Genomic DNA, 15,625 nt, shown 5'->3' on the forward strand with positions numbered 1-15,625 from the left:
AACCAATAAATAGAGAAGGATTATAAATGGGGAGGGAAAAATCTGTACTATCAGCAGGCCTTGATGAGATCAAGGGCCAACATTGGTCTTGGTGATGAGGGGCTGGCCTTGGTGAGAGAGTCCATTTCTTCATCAGAGACTGGAGTAAAGGAGAGAGAAAAATGAGGGATTATGCCAAGGAACAATGAGATAAATAAAAGGGAACAAAAGACAGTTTGCTACAAATATTCTCTTTTTCTCCATAAAGTATGAGAAGAGGTCCTCAACCCAGAATGTGGAGGGGTAATGGGTGGTGTGAAAGACTTGAGAGAAGAAAATATCTGGAACAGTCTCTGTGGGGTATGCGATTGAGGAATCAATTAGGAAGAACTAAAAGGACAGTCTTGCTGCAGCGAGGGTCCAGTTGAAGTTAGAAAAAAAATTTGTAGTGGATCACAGAATTACAAAATTTAAGGCCTTCTAGTTGCAACTAGCCTTCTAGTACTAACCATACCCAAAGGAATCCTACATATAATATACCCCCAAAATGGTCACCCATCCTTTGCTTGAAAACTTCTGTGGAAGGAGAATCCATCACTTCTTCAAGCATCCTATTTCACTTTTGGACAGCTGTAATTGTTAGGAAATTTTTTCTAACATTGAGCCGAAATTTTCCTCTTTGAAATTTGTATGTATTCATCCTGGTTGTGCCCTTTGGAGCCAAAAAGACCAAGTCTAATACCTCTTATGCATAACAGTCCTTTGAAAACTTACACACAGCTATCATGTCCCGAGTCTTCTTTTTTTCCAGATTAACCATCTCCAATTCTTTTAATCAAATTTAAATGACATACCCAAGGACTTTCACCATACTGCTTGCCCTTCTTTGGACAATTACCTCCAGCTTATCAATGTCCTTCTTTAAACTGTGGTTCCCAGAACTGAACACAACACTCTAGATATGGTATGACAGGTACATAGTTGAGAGGGACTGTTACCTCTTTATTTCTAAAAGCTATGTCTCTCTTAACATAACCCAAGATGACATTATCTTTTTCACTGCATTGCTGATTCATTTGAGTTTGCAGTCCATCAAAACTCCTAGATCTTTTTCAAACTCTTGTCCAGCCATACTTACTCTATCTTACCCTAGATCTTGGAAGCAAGGTGGTACAATGGGTATAGCATTGGACTTGGAGATAGGAAGACCCAAGTTCAAATTCAGCCTTAGACATTTACTAATTATATGACCCTGAACAAATCACTTAACCTGTTTAATTCAATTTCTTCATCTATAAAATGAGGATAATAATAACACCTAATTCCCAGCATAGTTGTAAAGATCAAATGAGATTTTTGTTTGTTGTTGTTCAGTCATTTTCAGTTGTATCTAACTATTCCTGACCCCATTTAGGGTTTTCTTGGCAAAGATACTAGAGTGGTTTGCCATTTCCTTTATCATTTTACAGATGAGGAAACTAAGGCAAACAGGGCTAAGTGACTTGCCAACAGTCACACAACTAAAACTTTCAGAGCCTAGATTTGAACTCACAAAGATGAGTCTTTCTGACTCCAGGGATAGGACTCTATCCATTGCACTTAACCCTGGCACACAGTAAGCACTATATAAAACGTTAGTTGTTGTTGTCATCATCTTGTAGTAGAAGGTTATCCAGGTGATTCAGTGGAGAGACAACTGGACCCAGAATCAGGAAGACTTGAGTTTCAATCTGGCCTCAAGCACTTTTAGTTGTGTGACCCTAGGCAAGTTGCTTAACATTTACAGTTACAAAAAAAAAGTAACTTAGTCCTAACCTTGTGTTTCTCACGTCTTCTCCTTTTAGATTTTTTCTTTTCTTTTTCTTTCTTGCGTTTCTTTCTTGATTTTCTGTGGGCTCTCTCACTTTTCTGTTTGTCATTCCCTTTTGTTTCTGGTTGCTCTTGTGTTTCCTCAAATCCAGCATCGTCTATTTCACCATCTTCTAATTCACCATCTTCTCTGTAGGAGAATAGGCAAAAAACGAACATTTAAATGTCAATTTAGAAACTAAACACATTAGACACATTTTCTTTATCTTTTCTGGAGGGTGTGGGAATGGCCCAGATCTGTAATCTCACTGGTATCAAGCCCTCTCAGAGAGGAGCCTCAACAACCAAGGTATATCAGTCCTTGCTCTTTAGTTGCAGTTCATAATCTTAAGAGTTGCCTGGGGCACGCAGAACCTGAGTGAATTTCCCTGTGTCACAAAGCCACAATGTATCAGAAGTGGAACTTGAACCCAGGTCCAAAGTCTGGTTCTCTATCCAGTAGATCAGGCTACATCTCCAGATGTTTTTTGTAGAAAGCCTGTACCAAAATTTTAAATTGTATTTTCATTCTCCCACACATATTAAAAGCAAAATTGTCTCAAAGATATGTAGTTATAAAATGCTAAACTACTTCAAAATAATGGAACTATATTAGATGAATATCTCAGAGAACAAAAGTCATAAATACAAAATAACTTCAAACTTCATCATATTAAAATGAAGGTAGATTAAGTGAATTGCTTAAAGTGAAAAACAATAGTTTAGTATAAATAGTCAATTTTAGTAGATAAATTTAAATAGATAAAAGCATTAACAACACTCAAGTTACAAAAAAGATAATAATTTTTAAAGTTGAGTTTTGTCAAGAATATTAAAACTATAATTGTAATCCTAGCAATTTCACATTTCCAAGTGTAAGAATATTAGTTTTAGTTTTTCAATGCAAATGTTGATTTTTAAAATCAACATTTGCATCTAAATAGATGGGGGCAAAATATTCAGTAGTAAAAACATTTAAAATCTAAGCAAATGGTGTACAGAATAACAAGTTGGCATAACAATAAAATACTGGTAGCAATACAAAATTACATTATGTAAAAATGGAAAAGTGTAGCTTCTGCGATATGTAGGCCAAAATATCTACAGTCATTAGTGTGAGAAAGAGATCAACAGAGGTTATGCGTTTAAGATAACTAAAATTACAACTACTGTAAAATACTTGTATTTCTAACTTTATGAAACAGGTATATTTCAAAGCTGGGGGCAAAATAAATTATATTTTCTCATTGACTTTTATGACACAACTAAATAATTTAACAATTAATAATTTGAAAAATAAAATTTTATTTCACAAAAACAAATTCCCAAGTGGACTGACTTGAACACACCTGCAAAGAACAGCGGCCATACTTTTTGTGATTGCAAAAGATGACAATACTAATAATGGCTCACATTTAGAAAGTATTTTAAGGTTTACAAAACGCTTTCCATAACATTTACATAACAAGATCTCACTTGCTTTTCATAATAAACCTGTGTAGTAGGTGCTATTATCAATCCAATTTAATTTATGAGGAAACTGAAAATGAGAGGTTAAGTAATAAGAATCTGAGGCAGTATTAAATTAAGTTCAGTAACTTCAAGTCCAGTAAGTACTCTCTCCACTACTGATAATGCTGAGGAGGAATTATCCTGTGTAAGAACACTAGAGTTGGGAATTAAAAAAAAACAAAGGAATGACTAAGAAAGTTATAGTATACAAATGCAGTGGAAAATTACTATGCTATGAGAAATGACTACAAAAAACCTGGGAAGACTTATACAAACTGCTGCAAAGTGAGGTTGACAAAATCCGGAAAACAATATAAACCAACCTAAACTGAATGTTGAGAAATTATAATGACCAAACTAAGCCCTCCAAAAGAGACATGAAGTGACACTTCTCTTAATTCTCTGATGAGGGGGCCATGAGTGTGGAAAACTCAAATGATGCGTCAGACTTTTTCAGTGTACTAGTTAGTTTTGCTCAATGTTTCTCCCCCTTTTTTTCACTCTTATAAGGAATGGACATGGGAGGACGTGGGAAGGAAACAGAAGGAAATAATGTAAAATAAACGTGATGTAAAAACAAAATACATCAATAAAGTTTTATCTTTAAAAAAATGATAACCACCAGGGTTCAACACCTGGCTGTATTACTTAACTACTAGCCATATGATCCTGGCTAAGTCATTTAGTCTCTCTTGTTTTCTCATATGTAAAATGAAGGAAGTAGATTTGGGTGGTATTTAAAATCCCTCAGAGCTCTAACATTCTGTGATTGTTTTAATGGCATTACTTCTATTGACCCTTTAAATTTTGTAGGACTTTCTCATCTAGGGTCCCCTCAATTTCCAATGTCATTTTGGCCTTAGAAATCAGAATTTCTATGCTGTTTAGGTGGCTAACTCACTAGCCTGAGAAGCTAGTGATAGTTTCTTTGGGGAAAGGATTAATTTAAGGCTATAATGTCAGTAATAGATGGTGTCATTATTTTCCAGGTTGAAAATTCTGTATAATCTATCTGTATCCTACGTTATAAATTCAGTAAGTCTTAAAGTTTACTTTTAAAAAGTAAAATATTACATATACTTTTTTTCTGGAAAGTTTTTTTCTCTAAAAAATTATATTCATCTTCTCCTATTCTTTTACTTAACCTACTTATTTCCAAAAAATTAATATGAAAATTGGTTTTAGATTCACACCTTCCAGCCTATTTTTTTTTAGTGGAGCATATCAGGGAAATATCATATGATGGATATTAGCTTCAGGATAAGTACTAGTCTCAACTATGTTACTAAAATGTAATAAAGTATGCTTTTTCCAATGCTGTGCACTTATGCTGTTTTCTTCTGTAAGACACTTAACCTTTGAAAGACTCAGCTTACTTAGTTATACAATGAAGGGATTAAATTAGAAGATCTCTAAATTTTCTTCCATTTGCTTCCTTCATCTTGGTACAGAGGTGGTAGGCTAAAGGTACAGAATGAGTTGAATGTCAGACATGGTCACTGTTGATTTGTTTTATTTAATAGTACTTCTTTGTTAGAAGGGAGGATTCTCTGAGGATGAGAAGAGTAAAATGAAAGGCTATAGTAATATAAAAAACATCAATAAAAATTTTTTAAAAACACAAAGTTTCCTCTAAGCTCCAAAACTCTTTGAACAATATGACATTTTTCATTTCTAGCCTACCTTGTTCTTGAATACATCTGAGACATTTCATAACTATTATCATCACAAACAATAAATGCTTAATTTATGACAGATGGTGACATATGTCTATTGCTCAGGACAGAGGTTATGGATGGATACATCTGAGTATCATCTGCATAGATGATAATGGAACTCATGGGAACTCCTGAGATAATCAACTGAAATTATAGAGGAGGAAAGATAAGAACTCAGAATAGACACTCATGGTTAGTGTGCATGACATGTATGAAGAACCAGCAAATCTGGGGTAAATTGGGGGCAGGTTCAGTGAAGATGAGTTCTGCATTGGATATGTTGAGTTTGAGATAGATGCCTATGGGACATCTAGTTTATAGATGTACTAGAGGCAGATGGTAATGCTTGACTGTTGCTCAGGAGAGAGGTTGGGGTTAAATAAATAGATCCAGGAATCATCTGTGCAGAGATAACTGAACCCATGGGAACTCATGAACTCACCAAATGAGAGTACAGAGGGAAAAGAGAAAGGAGTCTGGGACAGTTTGAGGACACTCACCTTTAATGGGTATGACCTGGATTAAGATCTAGAAAAGAAGTTTGAAAAGAAGCAGCCAGACAGGTAGGAGAATGAAGAGAGCAGTTAACATGAAAATCCAGTAAGAGACTATCTAAGAGAAGAGGGTGGTTTGACAGTATAGAAGATTGCAGAAAAGTTAATAAGGATGAGGACTGAGAAAAAGTCATTAGGCTCAGCAATCAAGAGAGTCTTGGTAACTTTGGAGAAAGCAGTTCACTTGAATAAGGTGGTCAGAAGCCAGGAGGGTTAGAAGCAAACAAGAGAAGTGGAAGCACCTAGTTAGTGCTCAGATTACTTTCTCAAGGCATTTAGTTCAGAAGGAGAAAGATAGAAGAAAACTAGTGAGCATTATCAAGTGAAGTTTTTTCTTTTTTTGAGATGGAGGAGACATGGGAGTATTTGTAGGCAGCGGGGGGAAGAAAAAAGGAATAAGCATTTATATAGCACCCACTATGTGCCAGGCATTGTGCTAAATGCTTTACAAATATTATCTCATTTGATCCTTATAATAATCCTGCAAAGGAAGTGCTATTTGGCAGATGAGGAAAATGGGGCAAATTGAGATTGACTTGCCCAGGGTCATACAGCTGACAAGTGTCTGAAGCTAGATTTAAACTCAGATCTTCCTATCTCTAGGTACAGTACTCTATCCACTGAGTCTCCTAGTTGCCTTCCCAAGCAGGGAAGGATCCAGGACACAGGGGCACAGAAAAGAGGGAAGATAGTGGGGGCAATCTGATGGAGTATCTGGGAGAGGATAGGATCAAGAGTGCAGGTATATGGTCTTAACTTGATAAGAAAAATATTTATCTCTGTATGTAAGACAAGGGTGAAGGAAGAGATACTGGGGGAAAGTGACTGAATGATGGGAGATGAAGGAAGAAAAGGGCCTTTTCATCAAATGGTTTGAATTTTTTTTTTTGGTGAAATATGAGATGAGGTTCTTAGTTGAGAGGGTAGGAGAAGAGAGTTCTGTGGAAGGTTTGAGGCGGGGGATGATAAAGCTTGGAATAGCTTCAGTGAGTAGGATAGCAACTTGATTAGTAAGTTGTAAAAGGTCTGCCTTGTTGCAGTGAGAACCAGTCAGGGTTACCTAACATATCTTTATAGTGGACTCAATCATCACGGCTTTGTGATTTTTTAGCTGTGCTCAGCAGTATGTGAAAAGAACTGAAGGGGGTGGTTTATAGGAGTAATCCAAAACCAAAAAACAGAGAGACATATTTTATATTTGAAACAAAATAATTAAAAATTAGAAATTAAACATGCTTATAAAAGGTGACTTATGTAGTTAGCCAGTTCAGTGACTGAATATAAAGCACCAATAAGAAGGGCTGGCACCTACTTGTGGCCCTACTCCTGAAATAATCCTGGAACATTTTCATGTAACCAGAAAACTTTTAAAAATCAATTGGAGTACTAAAAAATATGGAAATATGCTAGAGGCACAGATACCATAACAACATCATTTTACAATCATGTGGCAATTTTTTAGTTTTCAAAAGTACATTCAAGGATTCTCATTCAAGACCTGAATACCTGTGTAGAAACCTAGGTAGTATCTGTTTAAAAAAAAAAAAAGAGTGGTTGTCTCTAAAATGGCTGTACTAAATACAGCATGCCTGGGCAAGACTAAGTCTAAGTAATTTCCAAATATTCCTCTAGTGGACAGTATATTTCCCATCATAAACTATTAAACTATCAACATAATTAGAGTTTTATCATTCCTTAGTAAGCTGAGGATGGGTATTTCAAATCTTTAGATATGAAACAGTAAGGACTATATAAGGCAGCATGGAAGAGTTAAGCTTCAGTTTTGTCACCTGTGCAAAAGGAATAATCAAAGTACCTAATAGCATCTCACACAGCTGTATGGATCAATTAAAGTTAATATGTGTATAACATTTTGTAAAACTTAAAGTATTCTATAAAGTCCATTATATTTATCATTAATTCCCAATGGGATTTTTCCTGCTTCATTTCTACAATTAAAAAAAATGACTATTATTTGAAAAAAAACAGATTATACAGATTATTTAAACAAAATTATTACAATTTTGAAGTTTTGTGATAGTCTTTATAAAGCATGGGAAAAATATCCTCAAAATATTCATGTTTAGAGATGATTCATCTACCAATGATTTCATAGGTTTTTTGCTTCAATTAACTTTATTTAGTAAAGAGAAAAAACGAAGGCATAAAAGTCTAATGAAAGAATAGTAGATTGAATTATTAAACTAGCTATTAACTAGCTAAGTGACCTTTAGTGAGTTATTTAATCTGACTCTCAGTTTCTTAATGTGTATGCTCTTTTCTAAAATTCTATGAATCTGTAATCCAAATACATATTTAGTTTTCTGAGCTAACTACAAAACTCACATAAAATTTTAATGTAATACATGACAATATAGTATATATAAAGAATATGTAATAGAGTATAAATTTTAGGATATGTATGTGTTGTATTTTGCAAATAATATATATATTCATTCTTTCTATCCATCTATCTATCCATCCATCCATCCATATTTAACTTGAAAGCCTCCAAAGTCCTATTCTAATATACCATGGAAGGGAACCTGCCTTCTTAAAGGCAAAAGCAATGAAGTAATCTCTAGCATGTCCTGCAAGGCTGATATAGACTTAATTATGGGTGAAACAATGGATTATATGTCTTTCAACCAAACATTAGCCTAGCTAACTTTGGAACATCTCATCACCAGAGGACTAACCACTCTATGGTCAGTAACACAAACTTTAGCATATCAACTGACCAAAATAATTTACTGAGGCAGTGAATGTTATTGTCTGTATCAATAAAGAAAGCTCCACATGGATGCAATCATATGTCCTTTGTAGGGGGTTCTTATCCTTTCTGTGTGTCATGTACCACTTTGATAGTCTAATGAAGCCTATGAATGCCTTCTCCGAATCATGTTTTTAAATGCATAAAACACATAGGATTACAAAATAAATATCTATCTAAAAATCTATCTTAAAAAAGTTCATGGATTCCAGGTTAAGAATATTTGTTTTAAGTAGTAATTAAGTAGTTGATAAAAATGAAACATATACTACCTATTTCTATGCTACAAACTACGATATACTTTTTTATAAGAAAAAGAAACTGATTTATCATGGTAATTATTTAAATCAAATGTCTTATGCTAAATTAACAATTTATAGAGTACAAGGTATATCAAAAGTTATTAAAGCATGAAACTAAGTCTGTATATAGAAGGTGTGTATAGAAGGTACAGAAGAGACATAGGAAAAGTAGCAACGTGAAGTAGATAGAGAGCTGGCCATAGAGTCAGGAAGACAAACAAACTCCAGGTGTTCAATTTTGTTCACAATATAATGGTTGTATGACCCTCAGCAATACCTCAAATTTCCCAGAACCCTAGCCAAGTCTCTAAGACTATGTATCAAAGATGTCTAGATCTGCATTGGTTTTTTCACTGGGAGTTCCATTTGCCAATGAAATCACAGATCCAGAGAACACCTGAGTGTTCCTGTATCCAGCCATGAACAAACCAGATACAGTAACAACCTATGGAGAATGAGGCAATATAGCAATTCCATGCACTGACAATATAGGCAAAATTCAGGAAGTAAAAAAAGGCTTTGTGAAGTCAAAATAGTTGCCACAAAGTCTATGTACATTAAAATTCCCATGTTTTACTTTCACGAGAGTCTTCTCCCTGAAAGTTTACATATACATACTTTGTTATTGTTCAGTCTTTTCAGTCATGTTCAACTTTTTATGACCCTATGTGGAGTTTTCTTGGCAAAGCTATTGGAGTGGTTTGCCATCTCCTTCTACAGGTCCATTTTATGGATAAGGAACTGAAGCAAACAGAATTAAGTGATTTGCTCAGAGCTAATAAGTTATTAGCTAGTAAGTTTAAGTTAGTAAGATGTGTCTTCCTGACTTTAGACTTGGTGCTCTCTCAACTGTGCTACCTAGCCACAAATGAGTTTTAACAAGCCTAAATTCTATGTTTTGAAAAGAAGAGAAGCTATTAAAAACCAAATCAGAGTTTGAAAGCCTCTCAAAGATCATCTAGTTCAACCTGTACCTGAAAAAGAATGCCTTCCACATCATTCTCCCTCAACTTTTGGTCATCCTGTTCAATAAGGAAGACCCCACTACATTCAGAAGCAGCCCATTCCTCTTTTGGACAGTTGGAATGGTAAAATTTTTCCTTAGGTCAAGCCCATATCAACCACTCAGCAACTTCTCCCCATTGCTCCTAGTTCTGTTCTCCGTAGCCAAACAGAAAAGGCTAATCCGTCTTGTACATGACAGAAGTTGAAATATTTGAAAAGAAAAACTATCATTTATCTTTCCCTCCACCCAAGTCTTCTCCAGGCTAAATCTCTTTAGCTCCTTCAACTAATCCTGGGGTAGAACTATCCCTCAATGGAATTATCACTTCTCTAATCTTGGACATAAAAACACTTTTCCTTACATTAAGTCTGAATTATTTCTTTGCAGCTTCTAACCATTGCTACTAGTCCTGACCTCTGGAACCAAGCAGTTACCTAAAAATGATAACATCCCCCAAGGTCTTCTCTTCACCATGCTAGAAATCCTAACTTCTTCCAAAAAAATCTTCATAAGCTTCATCAGGCTGGTAACTATCCTCCATACAACCCCTAGTTGATCAATGTCCTTCCTAAAAAATAGTTCCCAGAGATGAATTTAATATTCTAGTTGTGGCCTGACCTGCACAGAGGACAACAGTACTATAACCTCAATGCAACATAAAGTCAGAATTATTTTCTTGCCATAAAACCAGGCTGATTCTCCAAAAAACCACCTAGGTTTTTTCAAATGATCTATTGTCTTGCCATTCCTCCTCATTTTGTAAGTTTTGGGTTGATATTCTGAACCAAAGTACAAATTTCATTTTTATTTGGCCCAGTAGTCTAGACTATTGATAACTTTTTGGATTCAGACTATTGTCAGTGCGTTATCTCTCAGCTTCAAATCATCTGCAAATTTGATACTTGGTATTATTATTATTATTACTGTAACAACTCAGTAACAGTAATAATAATAATAATAATAATAGCTCACATTTATACAGAACTTTAAGATTAGCAAAGCACTTTATCTATAATATCTCATCTTAACAAATTCATTAAGGCGACTGAGGTGCTCTTTTACTCGTTCACTACTTACTTATCTTAGATTTTAAAATCCTATTTGCTATTTTCTGTCCTTTTATGTACAAAGATCATTTTTTGACAAAAAACAGAAGGGAAGCAATTTGGTCTTTTCTCCTCATTCTGAGCAATAGTTCCACATCTTTTTGAGTCTCATCTTAAAACAAAAAAAATTCTAGCTCTCCCCTTGTCTTTTTTGTCGTTCTTAGCCTTCTTCAACAGCTTTAGCTCATTCTAAGCTTTGGATCTATTGAAACCATTCTTCTAGGAATTTATCATAATCTTTTTTTTAAAAAAACACTTCCTCACTTCCCTGACCTTGCTTTATTTACTGCATATGCTTTTTAAAAATCTAAGTTTATTGACAAAAGTTACCTGTGTATACAAATTGGGTCTACTAAAACAACTTATTCTTTTTGCAGAATCAGAATCACAGAATTTCAGAGCTAGAACAGACCTCAACAGCCATCTAAACACAACCCTTACCAGAAAAAGTATTGTCCACTACCTGCTTATTGGAAGTTTTCGTGTGTGTCACTAGAATTTCATCCACTAAAACTTCCCATCTTCCAAAGTTGATTTTTGTTACTAAGTTTTAGTCTACGTGATCTTATTTATCCTTTTTTTATTAACTCCCTGAATTTTGGTCTCCAAAAATCTAATGTGAATATAAGATTATGCCAACCAACATTTCCTCTAATTTCCTATCACAAATTCTACAATGGAATAGTAATTTCTTCCCAAGGGTCCCATCATTCTTTTTTTTTTTTTAACACCATAGGAATAAGAAAGAGAAGAATGCTTTGTTCTAGTCCCAGATTTGCTGTTCCCTCTCATTCTGAAGTGGGCTGAACAATTCATCTATAAATGCATTTTAAAATTTACAATCACTTTTCTGTAATTCAGTGTAGTTAAAAAGAACACTGAATTTTCAGTTCAGGGACATAGGCTCCTTATTCTGTCCCTTACTATCTAATTATACTGGGCATTATACATCCTATCTAAATAAACTAAATAACCTTGAGCAAGTTCCTTTACCTCTTTGAATCTCAATTTGCTCATATATAAAATAAGGAATCTGGAACACATGTTCTCTTAAGATATCTTTTCCAGCCCTAAAACCATGATTCTACAAACTCTGTAAGAAAGGTTAAAAAAAAGTACTATTTATTGTATCCTTTTCTCAGATAAGGAAATAGGCCTAGAGATTAAGTAACCGATTATTATAACAATCAGTACTCAGAATGGTGACACTAAGTCACCAAGAAAAACTAAATTATGTTAGATCTATTCACATTAAGAAAAAATTCAAATAGACATCTAAATGATTCAAATAAAAAAGTATTATTGTTGAAGAGGGTGGATTAGCAGGAGTGACCCAGGTGAACTCTCCCAGTCTTCCCCTCCAAACAATTTTAAAATGACAACTCAAATGAAAATTTTAGAGTGGCAGAGCCAACAAAAAGTCAAGGTAAGACATTTTCCAGGTCTAAGAAAATGTAAGAGGTACGCAGGAGAGGTCTGTGACACTGGGATAGAGGCCTATCTGTAAATGTAGATGTGTAGCAGCTGCTATTGTGGCCCTAGCAGCAGCTTTGAGAGCTCTCAGCTCACAGACAGTAAGTGGGTAAGACAACTGGTCAGAAAAGAGATTACAGGGGACCCTTTGCTGGCATTGGGTATAGCTGATATTGATTGACAACTCTATTGCCCATAAGCAATTCCAGGACAGAGAAGAGAACTTGTGGTCACAAGGGAGTAGGTGCTTTGGTTGGAGTTCCAACGTAGAGAGAAGCTCTTGCAGCATCAGGGGACAAAGGATCTGTTCATAATTCCAGGGCTGAGACAAGTGCTAGTGTTTGTGGCTGCATGGGAGTAGTGTGGCCCTTCCTTGGTAAAGACCAGATCATAGTCCAGGAGAACAGTGACCACACCTCTTCCAGGATACCTTGGAAACACTGAAAACTTGCAGACCCCCCAGAACTAGCTCTGAAAAGAGCAACCTGAAAAAGCCAGAAGCTTGGCACAGTCCTTCTCCACCTCTGGGTGGAACAGAGCACAACTTTAACGTAAAGTTCAAAGTCAAGAAATAAGCTAGAAAATTAGCAAACGTGCTCTGAGGATAGCTCCACTGGTACACCTGAATTTCTTCATACACAACACTTCATCTCCCATCTCCATGTTTTGACTGTCAGAATGGGTAATCATTGAGAGGAAGGAGTGTATTTTTGCCCTCCTTCATATCCCCAGTGCTTCATATTATGTCTGATATTTGTTGACCAACTGATCTGAGTTACTGGGTAGTAGTTACATTGTACCTGGATTTTGCCATTGTGTATGGGTGTTTCTGAAAGTAACACATGATGCAAGTTCTGATAAATAACTATCCTTATCTAAAAAAGGACACAGATTTTTTCTAAGGATTTACAAATCTAACATGTAGGTCTAGCCTTATGAATTCATCATTTAACTGGCAATTCATGGATCCTGATGCAAATCTATTTGCCCATTCCCAACTAAGACGTAAAATGTTTTTTAAAATAGAGATTGACACTCAATAGCAAGGAGAGACCAAAATAAAGCTTGCAATAGAAATTCCTTTAGAAATAACTTTTAAACTTCATTTTCTTGGATCTACTTTCCCATTCAAGACTGAGAAATATGATAACGAGGACAGAATATCATATACATTTTTGGTTGCAGTCATTGTCTTGGATGTTTTTGCTTAACTATTTTTTTTTGTCAAAAGAAGAGTATAATCTGGAGAGAAAGCCAGTCTTAAAATGACTATGATATAAAGATGAAAAACATTAATGAAAAATTTAAATTTTTAAATAACTTATTCTCTTATTTCTACGTTCTAAAAAATCGTGTCTTTTCAAATGCTATTAAGGGTAATAATCAACTTACCACAGTAAAGATATTTCCAAATCAACAATAACATGCCTTTGCGAACAAGATAATTTTTTTTTTTATTGTTTCCAGCTAATCTGTCTGATCTTCTTCTACTGCTACTTTTAAAACTCTGGTCTATGATAATCAATTTAGGGCCACACATGAAGACAAAGATAATAGAACAGATTCCAGTGTCTTTTCAAACAAATGTTAATTTTGGCATTTCAAGATTTATATTGAGAGAATATGTAAATACAGAATTTTTCTCCACAGCCATTCATTGTGACTTCTATTTGTAATTATACTGTTACAATGTGCTTTCACATACATTTTTACATTTGTCAGATTTGTAGTACAAATTTTTGTAGTACAATATTTGTAGCACAAATATTATTATTTGTTTTTGCCAGTGAGCACATTGAGGTTCAAAAAGGTGAAGTAATTTGCTTCAGGTTGCATGACTGCTAAGCCAGGGAAACCATGTTTCAAACCAGGTCTTTTGATGTCAACTACAAGAATCAATCCACTAATCATTACTGATTTTCACTTCCTAATTTATAGATTTCAACATCACAGGACTACTATGAAGATATATTTTAGTTATGCCTTCTAGAAATGAAAAAATAGAGAAAATTTCATCTGGCTTTCCCCCAAAACTTAAAAACCATTAAGACTTCAAAAGACTAGGGTAACTGTGAAACTTTTATATAAGCCTTTCTGGTCTCCGTATGCTATTTATTTTTTATATAGTTTTTCTTTATTCCTTCACCTCTGTCTTGCTCTCTCTTACACACACACACACACATCTACTACTACTCTCCAAGACACCCTATCTTTAACTCACAGATTGTCTAGTATAGTACCAAGAGGTATCAGGGGACTTAGTAATGAGCTCAATCAAGTCACTTCACTCAGTTTTCTTCTCTTTAAAATGAAAGGTTAGACTAGATGACCTTTGGAGTTCCATCCAACTCCAACATTCTATGTCAAAGGACACAATTATTTTTGAAATAGTAGTGCATAACAGTCTAGACTGGTACATCAAGACACAGCAGCTGCAGAGCTGCTTCTGCCAGAGGCATAAGAGGGCACTGAGAAGCTATTACATTTAGAGGCTGCACCACCATTCTTCAAGTGGATGGGATTAAATGTAAATAGGGGTTGCAAGTATATTTTTTTAAATGTTTGAAGGCAGCTCTATTACAAGGGCATTATAATGATAAATAACTGGGTGTTGATAGTGGAATTATACTAGTAAATATTTCAGTTACTTAAATTCTTGAGAAGGGGATGTGCTTACCACAATTAGGCAGCAGGGATACCTCCAGACTCAGTCAAAAATAACTTCACCTCTCAGCGTTACTTGAGAAGCTTGAAGGGTTTTTTGGGTTGTTGTTGTTATTATTTCTGTTTTTGTTTTGTTTTTAGTAAAACACTGGGTCAGGAAAAATAAGCTAAATAAATGACAGGGCAAGTTGATTAAGAAAAGATATATAGAGAAAATAGCTCACTAGCTCCCCAAGAGTAGGAGAAGACAAAAAAGAAAAGCAAACCAGGAAATGGAACCTGGGATGTTGTGATAATGTGGATGGTCAACTCAAACTGGGAAATGTACAGAAAGCTTATGAGTACCTATAATGAGGGAAAAGGCTAATTAGAAATTTTACAAGTGACTACTAGTCAAATTAACAAAGCAGGTGTCTGCTAGGATAGCTTTCCCTCCAAAGGAAAGAAGGTAGACCTAAGGCTCTGACAGGAAAAAGTTGTGTAGGAAACTAGAAGATAAAGAAGAAAGCACAGGCATGGGAGTGGAAATAGAAAGAAAAGCAAGGACAAAAATTTGTAATAAGATGGAGGTTTGACCATGGAAAAAGGAAGTAACCAGGGAGAAGACTGAGGACAGTCCCTAAAAGAGATTGTTTAATATTTTAAACTAATGAATGCTAAGCTAAAATTGAATAATTTGAGAAAGGCTTA

The 15,625-nt window shown here is 35.0% G+C and overlaps 1 protein-coding gene across 1 annotated transcript in view; it reads right to left on the reverse strand.

Annotated features, from left to right (window-relative positions):
- The window catches only part of ZC3H6 (zinc finger CCCH-type containing 6), a 73,828-nt gene that overhangs the window by 46,940 nt on the left and 11,263 nt on the right, over positions 1-15,625 (reverse strand). The window contains exon 2 of the mRNA XM_072634671.1: positions 1,795-1,978. Within this exon, the coding sequence (XP_072490772.1) occupies positions 1,795-1,978 (184 nt within the window). The remainder of the gene's footprint in view (positions 1-1,794; positions 1,979-15,625) is intronic.

This window comes from Notamacropus eugenii, chromosome 1 (genome assembly GCF_028372415.1).
Source record: "Notamacropus eugenii isolate mMacEug1 chromosome 1, mMacEug1.pri_v2, whole genome shotgun sequence".
Lineage (NCBI taxonomy): Eukaryota > Metazoa > Chordata > Mammalia > Diprotodontia > Macropodidae > Notamacropus > Notamacropus eugenii.